At 38.5% G+C, this 20435-nt stretch overlaps 1 protein-coding gene across 1 annotated transcript in view; it reads right to left on the bottom strand.

Moving 5' to 3' along the window:
- The window catches only part of brinp1 (bone morphogenetic protein/retinoic acid inducible neural-specific 1), a gene marked incomplete at both ends in the record, with an annotated part of 95232 nt that overhangs the window by 11408 nt on the left and 63389 nt on the right, over window positions 1–20435 (bottom strand). The window contains one exon of the mRNA XM_080510479.1: window positions 3592–3828. Within this exon, the coding sequence (XP_080366605.1) occupies window positions 3592–3828 (237 nt within the window). The remainder of the gene's footprint in view (window positions 1–3591; window positions 3829–20435) is intronic.

Genomic DNA, 20435 nt, shown 5'->3' with positions numbered 1-20435 from the left:
CAGTCTCCTCATGCTATTATCACAATGGTCGTAACGTCACATGGTTGTGACTGTGGCCACTGCTGTGTGCTTTTCTTTATGAGTTTGGCTGAGCCGCATCAGCTCATAATTATTTTAGCGCCAACTACATGCAGCTGTTTAATGTGTCCAGTGAGCTGACGGAACAGAGGGAGCCAATGCGTTGTGCAAAAGCCCCTGTATTCTCCCTGTTGTGCTTCTGTGACACATCTGTCACATGTGAGAAAGAATTGTAGGTGAAAAATCTTATTTTGCTTAAAATGAGGCCTTTTTTCAATGTTTTAATAGGAACAATTAAACAGTCAGTGTTCTTGTATCACTGGCACACCCTTTGAAATATTCCACAGCATATGCAACCATTGACTGGGCAATAATCTTTTCAAGGGCCTCAGCTTCAAGCACTACTGGCAGGCAGAGCAACTACAGCTGTGCTCACAGCCAGAGACTGTCTATTGTTGCTGCTCCGCTGTTTGAAAGGAGTGCTCAGCAAGAAGTGCATCATGTAAAGCAGGAGTGTCCAACTCATTTTAGTTCAGGGGCCACATACCATGAAATATAGCACATAGCAACAACTCTCTGGATGTTCTCTTTGTTTACAATTGCATTCTGTAAAGGTAACCGAATCTGAAGAACCTGACATGACATCTACTTTCCAAAGTCTGGTGATATTTCCTATATTTGGCATCCATATTGTCTCTTTGAGTATTGTTGCAACAAAAAAAAAAAAGCAATGGTTGACTTGATTTACTCTTTAGCTGGCAGTCCATATCTACAGATTGTCTGAAATCCTGTCTGTCACAGTGCACCTCAACACGTACGATCAGGCTTCACTGCTAATGCTGCTTCACAAGCAAGGAGGTAACTAGCTTTCATTGCTGCATCACTGATCTCTCTCCCACAGGCCTGGCTACCATCTGCTGTGGAGTCCTCCGTCTTGCTTTTGTCATGTCTGCTAGTCTAATCAAACTGTGCAATCCTCAGTGATCAGATGAGGAATATCAATTACGTGTACTGAATTCTTTAAGGCAATAGCTTGTCTCTCATTGTGTTACATTTTGGAATTAGGGCCATCCATCTTTGGACTCCTCGAAAAAATGCTTTTGGGTCGCGTGTTCGACATATTTAATGCAAAATTTCAGGTCAAAACACATAAGGAAACAAACTAAGAACCAGTCCTCACGAGGACACAAATGGAGAAAAAGTTTTCCTTACACACGAAATTTCATAACATTGATATGGGGAAATGCAGGGCAATGACGTCAGTGTTTCAGCTCATAAAGGCAAAAATGCTGAGTGGGCATTTTTGGATTGAAACCGCCACCAAGGAGGAATCCCTGGTGGCGGTTTCAACATTTTGCAGTTTGCTCTTGTCCAATGAAAACATTTTTGTGGCTATAAATAATGTTGTCTCTGTGTGAACGGGATGTAAAATTAGCTGTTCGCATTCGTCCTCATTGTGAGAATGTCCCTGGTTGGACACAGTTGGACTGGTGGGGATTCCTGTGTGCAGTTCGCATGTTCTCTTGATGCATGCATTTCCCCGGGAACTATGGAAAGAACAGGCATTTGAGGATTATTGGTGACTCTATGGCTACGTTCACCCTTCAGGTCTACAACCTGCTTTACAGGTCAGCCTCTTTATATCCATTGTCAAGTCATTGTGCAATAGGAGCCGACAAAATTATGAAAGAAAGGAAGGCGATTGGGAAATAAACAGCTTTTCAACACTTTGGGGGTGTCGCATCCTCTGGCGCAGATTCGTGACGTCAGTCTCACATCAATGATGTGGAAGTGGCATACATGTGACTTGACCATTCAGACATTGGTTGCATCCAATATATATCCAAATTGGTGTACAAAATACAGAATTGCAACATTCACACTGTCACAAAATAGATTGGGTATGGGTCACTCGTGGGTAGAAAATTGGAATTGGGTCGCATTTTCCTGCAGTGTGAACGTAACCTAAATTAAATTTCTCTGTGTGTGCCTGATGACATACTGGTGTCCTGCTGAGGTTGTGATAGCTCGTTGGGAATGGCACTCTCAGTTGTATAAAACACTGCATAAAAGATATACAAATGAATATACTGTCATGTCTAATGACTAATTGGCATCCATTGGCAAATTCCTGCACCACTAGTAACATTTGATTACATCTAGTTTTGTTTGAATCCTTTGGATGATCAGTCTTTATAAAAACTGCTTTACCAGCACGGCTCTCGAAATGCTACCAGTGGATGACATTTTGCTGTATCAAGAACCAACCACCAACAGCAAATCCAACATTTTCTAAAATATCATGTTTGTCTTTTTATTACCGGATATGAAATGCCCCCTATCATTAAGGTTACACTTGGTAAATGTTACAATCCATATATGCCGTTTTAAAAACCTCCAGGTTTGTAAATCTGCCCTCTTGGCCAGAAAAAAAAAAGGGATTTTCTTTTTTTATCAGACAGAGTGATTAAGTTTGGCCAAATGTCCCATACAGTCCCTCTTAGTCTAAGAAACTTATTGATTTCTTTATTTCTGCTTTTAGTGTGCATAGATTGCATTTTGTTCCCTAACACTGAGTTATATATTTATATAAATGTTGCTTTTTTGTTTGGCTTCTTCCAGGACACTTTATTTCCAAGCACCTTTTTAAAGATGTACTGCACTCAGTGACCTTCATGACTAACATTAACTTTCTCCTATGGTACATAAATATATTTATCTTTTGCTGGCAGGTTTTATTGGGACACTTTTATATCATATCAATAATAGATATCCACGGTGCCTTGCCTTAGAACAACTACACGCTAGCTGTGCTGTTCCTCCACAGTTTTCACAATTTTCTTGCCCCACCTTTATTTTTACTGACGACATAAGACGTTGCCCATAATTTACAATATGTATTACAATAACTAACCTTGTATGCGGACAAGTGTCTTTCTTGCCGTCATTCATTCTGAAGAGAAATTAAAACTCTGCAGCTTATCATGCAAAATTGGTTGTTAGAGCCTTCCTGAGATAGCCAATATGAGTTCATATGATCTATTGCCTCCATTTAAAAAACTTAGGTGAGGTTAAAGAAAGATTACTATGATGGACTGCTCCTGCTGCGCTCTGTGACCTTTAGCAGAGCTGTGAAAGTTGCATACTATTTTCAGTTGTGAACTTAAGAAAACATTATCCTTTCATTCATTTTGTTGTCATTCGGTGGCGAGTAAAAGAGATCAAGGCTGCCAAAAGCCAAATAGAGCTGAGGTCTAATAGCAATAATGCGTCCTTCACAAAGAGAAATGCTGAATGTATCAGCCTTTATATTTTATTCTTTTCATTTTTGCAAGAGAGCAAAGTGAATACAAACACATTTTCAATGTGCATTGTTGAACTTAAATGTTCACTGTGCTATATGGCATGCGTACTTTTCATGACGTGGGCAAATGACATCGACAAATCACCTGCACTTTTTTTTAAGTGTGCCATGAACTTACTTTTGTACAACGTACAATTGGAAGTTAAACGTATAGGAAATGTGGCAGTTACTTCACAAAAGGTTTCAACTTGAAAAGTTTTGCATCTTACCGGAGTTTTCGAAGTCTTTGTAAGAAGCTGCCCACGACTCGGACATCCCCAGCAGAGTGTTCTCCATGATCTGGATGTCAGTGATGGGACAGTTGCATTGGGGATACTCCTCCGCGCACTGACAGATGCACTGGTTGTTATGGCACACATACTCCCCTTCTCCATTGCACATAATGTAGCTCAGAGCTGACTGGACAAATTTCTCCTGCAGGTATTCTGGGAAAATGACCTGAAGACCTGCAACACAGATACATATACATAGGTCAGTGTGCTTGAAAAGTCTTCCTTAAATACAGAGGAAACAATGATTTAATGAATGAAAAACCTCCATAGGGCTGTCATATATAATGCAAATGTATTGTTTTTGCAGTATTAACATCTGCAATAACCATATTGTGATAATTTAAACATGAACAGAAAGGGGTGAATTATCAAAATGAATTCACATATTCATGGGGAAATGATTATTTTTAGTATCTTCCACATTTCTAACAAACTAGTATGTTACCTACTAAATACATGGAACTGTGTTTTACCCCATTGCTTTACTTTGAAATATGGGAAAAAAAGTTCAATATTTGTACAAATTATTTGATGGTGAGCACTTCATAGGCCTTATGAGTGATAATAGAAACATTTCATGCAAATAATACATTCAATTGTCAGTAGTATTTGGCTTTAAATTCTGGAACAAGCGTACTTTTTAGGTCAGTTTTTCTCTTTGGAATTTATTTTATCATATATAAATGGTCTAATATAAGATTTTTAAATCCCAGTAGTGGAATAAACCTAATTATCCTTCTACGTAACACTCAAACGTATTGAATAATTCCCTGTAATGGGTCGGCTCATTAAAAAAATATTGTATTAGACCGACAGAAAATAAGCAGTTACTTCTCTCAAGGAAATAAAACGTCAAAATCTTCTACTAAAGGGTTTGCATTTATTGCAATTCATATTTTTATTGCAATATTAAACAAAATATTGAGTGTTAACCCAGTATTGTGTAGCTTGCGTCATAAAATAGCAAAAGTAAAGCAAAAGTATGATCATGTATGATGATGATACTCAGAAAAACCCAAAGAAAGTAACTGATTAAATGTAGACTTGCATTTATAATCGAACCGGAAAGAAAGCAATTTGGAGTGAGGGCAGGGTACACACACGATATCGCCTCACAGATACAGTATACACACACGTGTGAGAAAAGAGATACCAGAACGGAGGAGAGTGGCAATGAAATGGCTGACTGCCCTACTGAGATTAGTTTGTGTTATAAGCACTCATTTATTTTTCAAAGCTCGCCTCGGTTCAACTTGAGCTGTCTGTTCTGCAGCGAGTCGTTCATGATGTGACAACGTGCAGCAGTGATTGATGCTGCGCTCTCTTCTGCCACATTGCTTTATTATTTAGGAGCGACTTTATTTCCCTTTGTGTGCATTTTCCAGTGTGCGTTCCCATGTGTTAAAAATGTGTTTCCGCTTCTCATATCCTACCTTGCATCCTTCAGCTAATTATGCAGTAATCACAAAAAGCTGAAAAAGTAATGTAGAGGCCAATTTTGAGCTGCGGCTGAAAGTACCTCTTCACTCTTCGCTATCTCTGACAAGGTAGTTATAATTTTTCAACTCGGAGCCAATCCATATCTCGCCCTGGGGATCTCACAGAATTGAAGCTTGGACAGCTAACAGTACAGGCTTTCTCTTCAGTCCAGGCCCGGGGAAAATAAATCCCTAGCTCTACAAGCCACTGGATTGGAAAAGAACTAAATAGATTTTTTCTTTCTTGTATGAAACCCGCGTCTCGGTGAGGCCATATTTTCTTAATAGGTTTTATTTGAGCACAAACAGTGCTTCAGCAGAAAATATGCAACCAGGAACCAGAACAAAACATGTTATTGAATGATGAATGATTGCATTATTTTTCCCCTCACATTAGTTTCACCTTTGGGTGGTTACAGAAATCCATTTATGCAAAAGTCAACATAATGTACCTAAAATGAAAGGTAAAGTAAGCACATAATTTCATACTGTCCACATGAATCATTTTCAGAGCACTGTCACTGAGTGAAAGGTATCTCTCATCTCATGTGGATGCAGAAATTAAAGCTTCTTAGTTTCGTCCATCTGGCAATCAAACTTATAACTGCAGGTCATGAGGGAACAAATGAAGGCCTTTATGAGTCTGGTCTCAAATATCAACGCTCAAAATGACAGAATATGAAACCTTTTTTTTTTGTTGGTGATGATGATGGAGGTTAATTGGCCAAAGAAAGATCTGTGACATTTTTTGTCAAATTCCACCAAATAAAATGTGCCTGGAGCCACAAAACAGGTTTAATCTTTAACATAAAAACACAGATTAAGTTGTATTCATTTTTTGCTATAAAAAACAAAAAACAAAACAACAGAATGACCCATTGATATCAGCCACACTGAGAAGCACTCAGGAGGGAGCTTTGTCGCAGTCAGTGTACATTTTAATACATTTCTAAATTGTAACTTTTGGATGTATTTGTAGTTGGATTAGACATTTTCAGCTGTTTTAGTTCTTTAGGCTGGTTTATTCTTTGACATGTATCTATTCTACTTGGTTAAGCAGCTTTAGCTTTTAGCAATTTTAGCTTTGTTTACTTTATTTTAGATATCATAGAAACTGGTTTTACAATTTTACCAATATTTTGCTTGTGACCTTTTCTACTGTTTAAGCAGTTTTATTAGCTATTTTAACTATGATACATTTTTCAAAAAGTTTCATTTGAGCTGTTACTTTATCTAACTGTGTTTAGTGATTATAGCTGTTAGGCTTTGGCCATCTTGAGGATGTTTTATCTTTGCGGCCATTTCTAGCATTTTTATTAAATATGGGTTTTTTTTGTGCTTTTTTTGTTGTTTCACCCTATTTTAGCCATTTGTTTAATTTGAGCTATTCTGTTCATTTCAGCTGCTCTATGTTTTTTCAACTTTTGAAGCAATATTTACCAATCTTAGCTGTGTTAGCTATTGGATTTGGTTTTCAGAACTTTTTTTTTTCACAAATGGTTTTTATTGAATTTCACTTATGCACATATACAAACATTTATAAACAGCCCCACCCTCCCCACCCCGCAAACAACATCCTTGGACAAATGAAATTGACAAATACATTTAAAAAATAAGAAACAGTGTAAAAAAAAAAGAAAAGTACATGAGTGTTCAACCTCAGAATAGAGAATGCCGGCCCAATACATTACATGTAGACATTAATACAAATCTAGAAAGGAGAAGCATGGATGTCAAATGGACAGAGTTGTTACTTAGGCATCGGGAAGTAACTTTAGCTTATCAAAGTGAGAGATAAAGGGGCGCCACCTGGTGACAAATTCGTTTAAAGAACCTCTCAGAGTGTATTTAATCTTTTCAAGTTTGATGAAGAACATAACATCCCTCAACCAAGAAGATGAGTGGGGAGGCTTGGGAGATTTCGGTTTTCAGAATTTTTTAACAGGGAATCAAAGTCCTTTTCAAAAATGGGTCTGGTTGTAGTTTTTTCTTTGTTGAGCCACTATTTATTTATTTCTTTATATTTTATTTCTATGTTATTTATGTAGTCTGAAAAGTTTCAGGGAGTCTGAATAAATGTACAGGACGAGTCAGACTCACATGTGGGGCTACCACTTTAGTCAGTGAAATTTGCTTATCATGCATTCCTCTTTTTGAGTAATACTGGACCCGTCTCTTCTGCACACCTCATCTGAAGCACGGATCCTCAGTCATGAAGGGAACAGAAGGAAGAAGGGATGAAGGGAGCAAGGGGGAATGGATAGATCATGTCTGACCACAAAAGAGTTGGGTTGCACAGGGGTTTTTTCTCCATCAGGCCTGTCTGGATCCAATATTCATTTAGCTTGATGTATTCCTGGGCTTGAAACTTTAATGTGATTTGTGGGAAAATCCAGATGGCAAGTTCACGGATCAACGCTGCTCACTGACAGTGCTGGTGCCAGCGGCCGGGTGCACAATAAGCCCTCCCTCTCCCGTCTACTGCATACCCCCACTACCTTCAACACGTACACACGTTTTCCTTTTTCCCTGATATCAGTGTGCCGGTGCTGCAAGATTGCAGAAGAGATGCTGACATTCAGCTCAGCACTATCAGTCTTGCAATCTCTTGTTTTCCCGCTCTCGTCTGCGTCAGTATTTCTGTCCATTTTCTTTCTGTGCCTCCCTCTTGTGCCTCTCCCTTGCTTTTACTCCGTCTCTGTACACACCGCGACTGTCTTACTTCATTACACTCACTCCAACTCCCGCCACACACATGCGCATGCCCCCTGACTCTTCCCCCCATCATCCTTTGGCTCTCATTCACTCCATCAATCACTCTCTTCATTCCTGTTTCTTCACCTCTCCTCCTCTCCTCTGCATTCACCCGCTGAGCACGCACTCAAGTACTGGAAATTTGATGTCTCGTCCTCCCACTCCAGTGTAGAAATGATGTCATGCAATAAAAGTAAATCCATCAACATTTGTTAGTGCAGTGCGGAATGAGTAAGAGAATTGGAGCCTCTGGGCCAAAAAAATGAAATGAGAAACTAATCAGAGTAAAAACATTTATCTTTGTGACTTACCCAGTTTTTCCGTGTTAGTGCGCTACCATGTGAAAACATTGGGCATGATTGAGCTATAAAGCTGCATTTTATACGGCTTGGAGGCAGGTACTTCTTGAGTAAAACAGTGGATGCCGGAGCCGAGAGTTACACTCACCATCATTACAGAGGAGATGATGAAATGAAAGGTACATATTGGCTATTTGATAACCTCCAGCTTCATGCTCCGTCAGCACACATAATTCCCTGCAACCCCTATGCCTGGCTTGCTCTAAATAAATACTCAAAATGGCAGCTAATCTCATTATATACATCAGGGGCTGATGTATTTCAATCACGTATTTTGGAGGATATAGGCCCACAAACATCCAATGAAGGCAAAAAACTCTGCATCTCTGTGACTTTGCCTTTTCATTGCATCTCTTTCCAGAGAGAACTACTTTTTTTTTTTTTTACGTGGCCATGGACGGATAAGTGTAGGCCGCAATTGAGGCTTGTAACTGCTTTGGCAAGCAGTTGCCTGCTTATTGGAATGCCACGCTCCGCCTCATAAGTTACACTTTCATTAAAGATTAATTGACCATTGTGTGGCCGCAATTTCACAAAATAATCATTACTTAATCCACTGGTGCAATAAAGTGCATTACTTGAATGGGAGCTTTAAATTACCACTGGAGGTTATCGTTGCAGCCATGATACAAAACCAAAGACCTCTGAACTGGAAGATTGTTTCTGCTCAGTCCAGGCCTACATAGCCTTTCCTGCTGATCCTATATGCTTAATACAGGCGGGTTGTATAGTTTTAGGATTTGCTGCGTTTGCCCATTTCACATGAAGGCTTCTCTCCGGTAGCTGAGAGGTAAAGGTGCAGCTGAAGTAGCTATTTATCCACTTTTCATTTCTTTGCATAAAGCGCTTTAAGGTCTCTGACTGTGTATGTGTGTGTGTGTGCGTGTGTGTGTGTGCGCGCGCGCGTGCTGGGCCTGACAGAAGATAACGTGTTCCACTGGAACTATTCTCGGCTCTCAGAATATGTTAGCATTTTTTAAACTTCTGAATGAGGTGTACTTAGCATTCAAATGGATAATGTGTTGCTGTGTCTGAGCTGAGTAGATTATCGTAGATTATCATAAGTGTTCTAAGCACTCTGGATGGCGGCAGCTTGTGTTGTCAAACAGGATTGCCGCCTCTGAATTTCGTATTACACTGTTATTTAGTCATTTGTGTGTGGGGAATGATTGTTTGCGAATGTTTAATGATTTTTTTTTTCTTTCTTTTTCTTTTTTTTGCCTCACATATCCATTGATGCTCTAAGTGCCCCACAAAGAAATGTCTGTTTTTGTTTCTTCTTTTGAAGCTCTGCTGTTTGTTTTTTTTTTTTTTTTGGGGGGGGGGTATTTTTTGTGGTAGATGAACACTCACCAATGCAAATATTTGAAAACAAAACAAGAGAACAGAAAATCCAATTTCCTCTGCCATATTAACATACAAGAGGCTGAATGTGCACGGTATGTCATACAGCCCAGTGTATCTGTGTGCAGCAGAAAGACTTTCAAACCACAATGTGCCTCTTACAATATCTCTGTATAGCTTTAGCTTTGATTATACCCTGCTATTCATATTTTTAACACAAAAACGCAAGCAAGTATGCAGGTGCAGCCCATCACTATAAAAGCATAAATCACATACAAAAATGGCCCTGGCATTCAGAGTGTGCAGCTCCTGCCTTCAGGAAAAAAAGGAATTGCTGAAATTGCATGTTGAAGCATTTTCTGGATTGAGGAGGGCAGGCAATCTGGAGAGGTAGATGAGCTCTTCATGGTGCTGAATTATTCTCAGTTGTGCTGCACACAGGAGAAACATGCACGTGTTGATTCAAAGTAACTTATTGATTACTTATTTTCCTTTGTGGAAGACCAGAGTAGGAGGATGCGTGAAGAGCTTGTGTTGCGTTTTCTTTTCTTTTAGGAATGATAGCATGCGTCCTCCCAGGCAAAGTAGATGTTGTAATTTCCCAGTTAAACTTGCAAAACACTCTCACACTGCATATTAGGTGTATTAGAAAAAAAAAGAAAAAAAATGGTGTCAGCATGTAATTAGAGATGTGCTTGCTGTTGGCTGCTTGTGCACTTCAGTTGCACTGTTCAAGCTGTTCCATCATGTGTCCCTGCACAGCAGTGGCAGTAGGCCTTGCTTGGTGAGATATTGTACTTGAACACACACACACACACACACACACACACACACACACACACACACACACACACACACACACACACACACACACACACACACACACACACACACACACACACACACACACACACACACACACACACACACACACACACACACACACACCTCAAGAGCTCTTGGTGAAATCACATGTTTTACGAGAACCCTCGAGAGGGGAACAGACATATGACAAGCTCTGACATTTCCATTTCAGCTATAAAAGATACAACTGCCCTCAAAGTGTCATGATGTGCTGTGTACACATCTCAGATCAAAAAGGCCTGATTTATCCCAGAAATTACATCAAACATCTCTAAACACAGAAATAATGTTCGTCTATTTGTATAGAAAAGGGACCTCTTTACTTTACTCAGTGCTGAAGATGAGCAGTCTGCTGAATGTGACATAAAGTTGTGCATCCGTTTACAGATTTATACTGCATATAAAATATGTATCTTGCGTGTATTACTTGTCCCAGCACTGAAACTTTGAGGAAGGCTTGTGTGTTCAGTACAAATCCCCATTAGTTATAAAATTGCATTATTATCTAACTTATAAGACTCTCATTACTAGCTAATTACCTTTATAGCAACATGCAAATATCATAATTATGACGCCTTTTTTTGGATTTGATCTGTTTGAACAGAAATGAAATAAAAGATTATGAGTCACGCTACCTTTTTAATTAGCATATATTTGAATGCCCACTTATTACAACAAGTAATGTACTGCAGCTTATAAGGTAGTTTTGTGGAAAGGGTTTGCTTTACTGAGCTGTAGGCAAGAGTCCTTCCAAATACAGGGGGAAAAAAAACCCAAAACCCAACTGGTAATCAATTGATGAGGTGGAGTTTGTCCGACAGAGAAAAAACACTGAGTGCAAAAGCACGGCCCTTGCAGAAATGGCAGCCTGCAGCTAGCAAGAGCAAGCCCCCCCCCCCCCCCCGCAAAAAAACGAGAGAGATTTATGGTCATGCTGGCTTAAATGGAAACTCACTCTTGATTGACCACTTCCAATTGAAAGCTGACCTCCAGGTCAGCATGAGAAAGATTTCATCTGGTATTGGGCTTCAGCATGTTAGAGAGAAGTGAAAAAAAATGTGTGCACCCATCTATCTTGAAAATTATCCAGTGTTATCACTTTCTCTGGGCAATAAAAGGACGCACGTTTTCATATAGAAGTGAATTCATGGGATAGTCTGAGGCGGCGGTTCGATACACTTATTGTGACCACCTGTGAAATGTAGCCAAAGTAATCTTGTGACTTCCAAGTGTGGTCAAATATATATTTTTAGATTTGCAGTGTGTCGGTTAAATGACGAAAAGAGGCAAGAGAAATTGAAAGGAAGGAAAAAAACAACAACTAGAAAACGCCTCTGCAGGTTTACTGTTGTGCTCATCCAACATTTACTCTTCATGTTTTGCATCAAATATTTTTCTTCAGTAAATTATTCTCTGGTAACCAAGGACACCGTGTTTACTGATATACTTTAGTCTCCAAATCAATTTTTGAACAAGTCCATCATAGAGGGGGGGAGAAAAAAATTAATTGATTTGTATGTTTGTTTGTGTTTTCCATAATGTTTGCAGCCTTTTTCACTTGAAAAGAGGGACAGGCATCGAGCGACAGAGCAATGAGTATCTAATTCATCACTCTCTGCACGACTTGCCTACAGGGCCAGTTTAATTTATTTTCACTTCACCACTTTGAAAACTGTTGGCTCAGGCTATTCTAACATATTCATAAATCTTCCAAGATAGGCTCATGGCTCTTCCAAGATAGGCTCTTGAGGAAACTGGAGAAAGAGAAAAGAGAAAAAAGCATGCGGTTGGGATTGAAAGAAGCAAATTAGTTTGCTTTTGTTTTGGCGCTAATTTATGACAGCCATATTGGAGGTGATTGGGTCCTTGCAAGGTAATGGCTTGTAAAGGTTCCAGAGCCTTTTATCTTTCTTTGGCATGGTTAATATATGTAACCAATTTGCAATTTCCAACCCGCAAGCGCATGTTTTTTGTCTATTTGTGTTGGATATCAAATTACACAAACAATGTTGCAATCTTCCGGCTAATATACTGAAAAGTCCCCACAGTTTTTGAGTTGAAAATACCAACAATTCAAATGTAATCAATCACGAATAGTAGCAGATGGCAGAGAACAGGCATATTAATCTAAATATAGACTTTCTTCCTGCCGCCTGAAACTTGCTCGGTGATAGAGTTTAACTAAACCACGGAAATTCTGATCATTTAACTACAATGTGTTAATTCCCCCTTCCATTTAATTCTCATTCTTCAATCAGCTATTTTTACTTCCCGGTCCCAGAGGAGGCAAAAAGTGAGAATCCAGCCAAAACCAATATCATCGGGTTTCTAAGCTTTAGCCTGGAGAGAGGACAAACAAATAAAGAACAAATTAATGTGGGAGAATAAAAGTGTATTTAATTCCAAAACGTAATAAAGCTAAATGGTGCGGATCTTTCAGTCTGACTGAATTTAGGAGAAACAAATCAAGGATCTTAAAAAACATCTTTAGTTGGATCACAGCGCCCATTAAAATCTATGTTAACTACACTTGTGGCATTTTCAGCAGGATGTGTCTTCTGTGGCTCTTCAGACCCTATCTAGTGACTCTGTGTAGCTTTTAAAAGTTTATACAAAAATGTATTTAAAATTTTGTTGCACAGTGCAAAATCTTAAAAATAGATCCTCATCAATCCAGTATTAGTGACAAATGTCACATTTAAGTGAGAAAGTCTGATGGTTTGCAAACTCGAATATGCTTTGCATGCCTGCTGCCCCTCACTCCCAGTTATACATTTTGAATTTCCAACCACACCCTGAACAGACTCATTTATCATTATTGCCATCAATTTAGGTTTAATTGTATGTTTGATAGGTGTGGAGAAAATTAAGATTTAAAAGCTATGATAAACTATGATGACCAACAACACAGCCCGCGAGTGCAGCTGTATTCGTAGCTTCAAATAAATGGCGGCCATTGAAGCTACACATGTAGCGCTCACATGCTCCCGATGCTAAAATGTACCACTGAAAATCTACAGTTACATGAAGTTCAAGAGATTAAAATAGTTATTGTTTGATTCATTTGTTTATTGGACAGAAAAGCACAGGGGATGAGGGGAGAGCGAGAGAGTGTGAGAGAGAGAGAGAACAGAGGTTACTTGCCAAAACATTTTATGAGGCAAAACTGTGGGAAAATGGAGAGAAAACTGTGTTTAGGCTTTGATAGGTGGCTCCCTTGATGTCAGACTCCACTACAGCATTCTAATCTGAATCTAAGTGAAAGCAAAAGGAATAGCCAGGGAGTGTCATATCCATACTGTGTTATCTGTGGCTCGCAGCCCTAGAAGCTTACAAAGAGGTGGCCACAGGGGTGAGAAGGAGGGCAACAAAAAAGCTTTTTTAAAATTCTAATATTTTTAGAAAACCATCTAAGGCAGGGGTGTCCAACATATGGCCTGTGAGCCAAAGTGCAAAAATGGCGAATTGACTCTGACATTAAATATCTGATAAAAGCAAGTTCTGTTCCTTGTTTTCCATTAGGAGTCACGTTTTAGGAAGATTACCAAGCATGACACATCACTAAGAACAAAGCCTCCGCTTTCAGGCAGATGTAAAGGAAAAGCCAGCTTGGCTTTTGCAACATAAACTACATTAGCGTCAGATCTATATTGTGAGCTCTAATTGAAACTGAAGGCCACAAACATCTTGCGGCTTGAGAAGCAACTTAAGTTTTGACAAACATTTCCAAAGAGTTTTGATTAGCTTTTTTTCTTGAAAACAATTCTAAAAAGTCATGAGTTTGAGTTTGAGTTGACTTATAGATTATTACTTCTTTAAGTAAGTAAGGGAAAATGTTGGAGGCGTTTATATGCATTGGTAAATATGTTTTTATTTTTTTGCTGGTTCAGCCCAGTTGAAGTCATATGTAGCTCTATGTGACCCCTTAACTAAAGGGAGTTTGACACATAAGGTTTAAACTGCCACCAGACAAACTTTATTTGCAATATTTCTTATTTTCTTAAACCACTACTTAAACCAGAATGCTGTCCCAGGCCTATTAAAAACCTGATTCTTCTAAAATAAAGTCATTGAAAAACTAAAGTGTTCGATTGCTGGTTTGTAACCAGTTTCCTGCACTTTTTTTCTGACAGAGGTCTGTGCTTGCATGTGTGCCTCAAGGTGCAGCAGATGAAATACTGAGGTCTGAAGTGCAAAAGGAAAAGCGGGAAAGAAAAAGGCGTGATTAAAAGTTTAATTAAGGGAATGAAATGGAGTGGGTTTTTCTATTACTGCATCAGTCTAACTCATGAGGTCCTGCATACTAATATGTACTGTTTATTTATTTCATGAGCAAATTAACATTACTGTTGTAGATATGTTTTTTAATGCATTTTGATGCGATAGACATGATGCAGTATGAGAAATATTCACCATAAATCAGGAATTAGTTCAATTTCCATCATCAAAAATTTGTAAAATAGCTAGAATGGATACAAAGAATTTACCGAATAGACAAAAACAATAAATTAGGCGGAAAAAAAAGGATAAAATATCCCACAAATTGGAATCTTACAAAATGGGGGAAGACATTTAGAAAAGACTGAATGTAATTGTCATGACTCCTTACAAAATGTTTCTTTGACACAACAAATGGATCTCACATAGACAAACAAGAAAGGCGAGGGACATCACAGCCAGTGTCATCCTGCAAATGCATCAACTGAAAGTTGAACAAAAAACTCTACATCCATTAATTCATTCATTTCTCTAGTGGTACTCACTGTAACACTCTTGCTTATTCACTCTAAGTGCAGACAGCAGAACAAAAAATCCCAAAACAAAACATGCAAACAGTAAGAGGCTCCATGAAAGTGACAACCTCCAATTGAATAACCCAAATCCAGGTTAAGTCCAAGCACTTTTATTCTGCATCCTTTATTCTGCCATTGTTTTGTTAAGTAGCTCTACTGTGTTGCAACTGAACTTGGCAAATCTTACCTGTTCCTGCTTTACGGTGCGCTCTTTTGGCGAGAATTGACTTGATAAAGCATCAAGAGTCCTCCTTCAGTGTGGGAGCACATTCAGACTGAAAGGTAACATTTTTATTGCATGACTTTTCTGGGGAGTTTAAAAAAAAGAAGAAGAAAGGCTGTAGACTGATTTGGTGGAACAGAACAGGGCAGAGATGCACTTTCACAGCTTGGATGCAATCTTGTTATTTCAAATTCGCTGAATCAATATCTTTTTCTTACTGGAATCATAACCACACGCTTTTTTTGGTTAGCATATTGTCGATGTACTGAAAAAAAAAAAAAAAAAAAAAAGAAAAACATGCATGTCCAAACAATCCTGTCTCCTGGATACGTTGTACGAATAAAAACTCCTACAGGGAGCACATTCTATAAAAAAAATACAACTGTGATCAGATTACAGTTTCTTTGAGTATAATTAGTTCAACCGGCTGAAAATGTGTTCTGATTACGGTAATCTATGATTGACATTTTTTTTTTTTGTTATTCAAATTGAGCAATCTCGCAGTGGTAACACTTGATTGGAAGTATATTTAATAACCATTGTATATGCCCACATATAGGCTGTCAAAGCATTTAATTAAACTTTCAAGGACTGGTTTCTCGACACAAAGTGCTCATTTGCAGTTATAGTGTTTTATGATCTGAATTTCTCACTAATATGAAGCTGCAATCAAGCATGTTGCAACACATGTACAGAAAATAGTCATCACGATCTGAATTTGTGCAAAAAACACTTGCATGATGTGTTGTTTTACAAGTCAAACTGTTACAGTTTTAAATGCTCATCCATCATTTGTTACATAGACATGTCAACTTTCTTTGAGATGCATCAATGCCATTGAATTACAATGGGCCATTGGGATATGGGATATTTTCTCTATTGTCAATACAGTGACACAATTTAAAATTGAATAAATAAAACTACTTATCGTTGCATCCTATTTATTTTCCATTTTATATATTATTTTCATTTTTTTTTTAGAATTGCTGTAGGTTGATAAACCATGACTTGCTGACTGATTGATTGATTGAAATAGAGATAAATCAATGTAACATAAAATATGAAATGAAATGTGAGGTGGGCTGGATTATCTCGCGAAAGGAGAAGTGCTCACTTACACAAATTTAGACAGATTTGTGAACAATATTTGCGAGAAATAGGTCTTTTTTGTATGTAGGAAATGTTTTACATCTTTGAGTTCAGCTCATGAAAAATGGGAGCAAAAACAAAAGTGTTATGTTTATATTTTTGTTTAGTGTATATTTTAGTTTCTTCTACAGACACAGTCTGGTTTCTTCCATGTATAGAAATATTTTTTGTCAGAATTTCACAGACCCTCCAATCAAAATAACTGCTTTCAACTAGCATACAGTTTGCAAACATGCTTCTTATGAGGCGCAATGATCAAATTCACATTGGCTGCAAAGAGTTGTATAGGACTGCATGATACAAATCAGCCAGCTCAAAGTGTTACGAAAGAAAACGAGAGTTCACGGACGGGTTATTCATTCAGTCAAGTTAAGCCTCTCGACATGCCAAAGGAAGGTTGGGTACAAAATAAGCAAAAGGTAGAAAAAAGCCTCACATTGTAGGAGCAAAATACAAAGCATAACTCATCTATATACAGTATATACATATAAAACTGTAAAGAAGACGGAGAGAACGGTGGATTAGGCGTTGGGGAAGCAATTTGTAACAAAGAGTCCCCTGGTTTGAATGCATGCTGTGGACAGTCCCTACTGTGAGTGCCTGGGCAAAGCCTTTAACCCTCATCTGCTCAGGTTACATCAGAGATGGCATCTGGTGTAGAACGTGTGCCAAATCAAAAGTGGGTGATACAATCGGCTGTGGCAACATCAGAGTAGAGCGACAGAAAGACAAAGAAGACAGACAGCATAGTAGACAGAAACTAACTGCTCTCACTTCACATACAAAGTGTTTATTCAGCTGCTCAATTTTACAGGGGTCAAACCAGCAAGTCTATCCAACTTTCACTGCACACTTGGCTAGTTTTTACGCTGGATGCCCTTCCTGTCTCAACTGGGATTCAACCCGGGGCGCCCCCATTCAAGGTTAGGACTTATAGATTGAATTTATTGCAGAACATTGTATTGACTTTCTCCTGAAAATGCATTGCGCAACTGCTTTCCTCACAGAGAGGCTTCCAGAATGACTTGATCTGGACATATGGACGTTAACGCTTTAATAGGGCTTCAAAGGATCCCACTTCTGTGGCTCCGTTGATTGCCCTGTCAGCCCGTTGATTTGAAGCACCTGTCCTGCGCCCCGGATATGACACCAGGAAGATTTGTCGGGTTATTTTTATCATAACAAATGAGATTGCATCAGAGTTGAAAGTGTACAGCTCTCCCTCTCCTCCGTTTGAAGTTTACCTGTGAGCCGTTACCTCATCACAACGGGTCGGCTGTGAACTTCTTAGCAGTTTATTGATTGAACGTATGGAATATTCAACATAATGAGGTGGTTCAGAACTGGAGGCTTTTGTCTCAAAAGTTTAAGAGTGAACAGACTTCCTTAAATAGAAATGCCTCTTGTTTTGTATCTTAAGTATTATCAGTATCTTCTTGGTGATGAAGTTTAAAATGTATTTTTACTCATGTTGCATGAGTTGCATGCTTTTTCTTTTGAATGGTGCATATTTCTGATATTCCACACCACCAAGATGTGACCCGTCCATGCAGCTTAAATGCCAAAAGTTATCATTTGAGCTAATTGTCCGTTCAAAGGTCAAAAGGCAGTTGTAACTTAGACACTTGGTGGGCGTTCATTAGATGTGCTGAGGGTTGGCTGTGCTTATTAGAGAAGTGCTGGACACAGCCAATGTCATCCTTCTCAAGGGAAAGTCTGTGAAGCTCATTTATGGTGTAGTGTCAGAAAAAGGACAATGCTGTCAAAAGCTCCTATTTTCTGTTTTGGACGGTGACTGCAAAGCCCAGTGATTTGAAACAATAAATCTGTCAGGGAAAGTAAGTGTTCTTTGTGTTAATAAAGCACAATAAAGCCACTTTTGGAACAAACATGAGGTTCAGAGGTCGTTTCAAATGGTTGCACCATTGACTTGGGGCTTTTGAATTTTCATTTATTTGTAAAGTTTTGTAAGTACACTTAGATGAAAGCATTTAAAAACATTTTTTTAATTGTGCACCTTTTCAATTTTCTGCTATGGTGGGTATGTATTTATCTGGCTTTTATTTTCATTTGGTTTAAAAAGCAGTTCACTTTGAAACACTGTCAGTGAAGCCACAGCAGTATAGTTGGAAGCATTTGTAGCAGGGGACCCTTTATTTTCACAACTTTAATGCACAGTGTCAAGAGGAGCACCGGTGGTGTGTCTGCAGAATACGACACGCTTGGTGGTGTTGTGGGGTTGTGTGTGCCTTACCGCTGTGTTGATTGAGCTTTGGTTGCGGGCTAGCATCAATCACAACCACTCAAATCGCCTCCTCTCATCCCTTATTAAAAGCAATGTTCTCCTTTCTGTCAGGTTCTGACAGTCTAGTTATGGAATAACTTATCAGTCTCCACCAGCAGTGGAGACCAAGGCCACTTCTGTGTGCCGACTGTCCTCTCACAGATAATTCTTTGGTCATGCAAATGCATCTATGCTCTTTGCATAAATATTTTAGTAGATTTACCCACCCTCTCCGAGTAGTTAGTAAAAACAAACACCAAAGGGGAACAGCTCCCTGAATCCATTACTTTCTAAAAAAAAAAAAAAACGCAACAGCTCACACATAGACACAGTTATATATTATTATTATTATATGTTTTATGACATTTTACAGCATTTATTCATTAGCCATGTACATATACATGGAAAGGGAACACAATGCTGTACAGTTTAACAGCAGGAAAAGTAACGTACCACTCGCTATCCATGTTGAGTACCGCTGCTGTTATTTACTGTGTTGCACCTGTTTATTTTTAATGTGCCCTCCACAGCTGAGAGTGCTATCCATAAGGACTGGCCAACAGGTTCTCTAAACAAAACAGCTAAACACATAGTCCATACCCTCTCGAACACACTTATTTTAATGTCACAGCCCTGTCAAGTGCATTATTAAAAAAAAAAAAAAAAAAATGCATACATATTATTTTTGCACGGGCAGCAACCTGCAGCATTCAGACTTGCTGGACAACAAGAGAGTCTGTTTACGTCTCCGAGCAATGCTGATACATTTTGCTGACACAGCAACATCACTAATGGTCTCCACGCAACTTTCTATGACATTATTGATTTGATTCATATTTCATTTTGATTGGGAAATTAACATTATTTATTGTTCTCAATCATACAGTGATTAAAAAGGATTATATTTAGGAGTCATTTACCTCTCACTTGCCCTTCATAAATATATTGTAGATGAGTCATCCAAGAATTAAAAAATTCACAAACACACTGCATACTACGGCTTCAAATTCATTATCATAGTAATATCAACAATAGTAATATTCATATCACAAAAGATTAACTGAACTGTATTTGATGTTTCCAGCACATTGTATTCCTGTTCTTCATGTAAACATACAGTAGTTGGCCAATGAGATTGAGCAGCACTTGTCCTCGAATGTGTTAAGAACAGATCATATTTCACTTTATCATTTCAACTTTGTATAGTCACTGATGGCAACAGGCCAAAAATACAGAAATCCTAGAAAAACTAAATTAAGAGTCTACAACAGCTGGTTGAAACTGGTTCAAGGAGAGAAAGAACATCACTATTTGAAAGAACATCAGCATAATCAATCCAAGTGTTTACTTAAAGGTAGATGTTGATATCATCACAATCACAAAGCTCAACTACCTTATTGCATATTTCATGATTGACCCATCATGCAACCTGACTGCATACACAAATTTGTTTTGCCACATTAATCAACAAGACACTTCTCAAGAGTTTTATCAGCATGTAGGAGCACTGATAAACATACTCAATTATATATA

The sequence above is a fragment of the Blennius ocellaris genome, assembly GCF_963422515.1.
Source record: "Blennius ocellaris genome assembly, chromosome: 15".
Lineage (NCBI taxonomy): Eukaryota > Metazoa > Chordata > Actinopteri > Blenniiformes > Blenniidae > Blennius > Blennius ocellaris.
The sequence above is the reverse complement of the archived record's forward strand: the minus strand, read 5'-3'. Positions and strand labels throughout refer to the sequence as shown.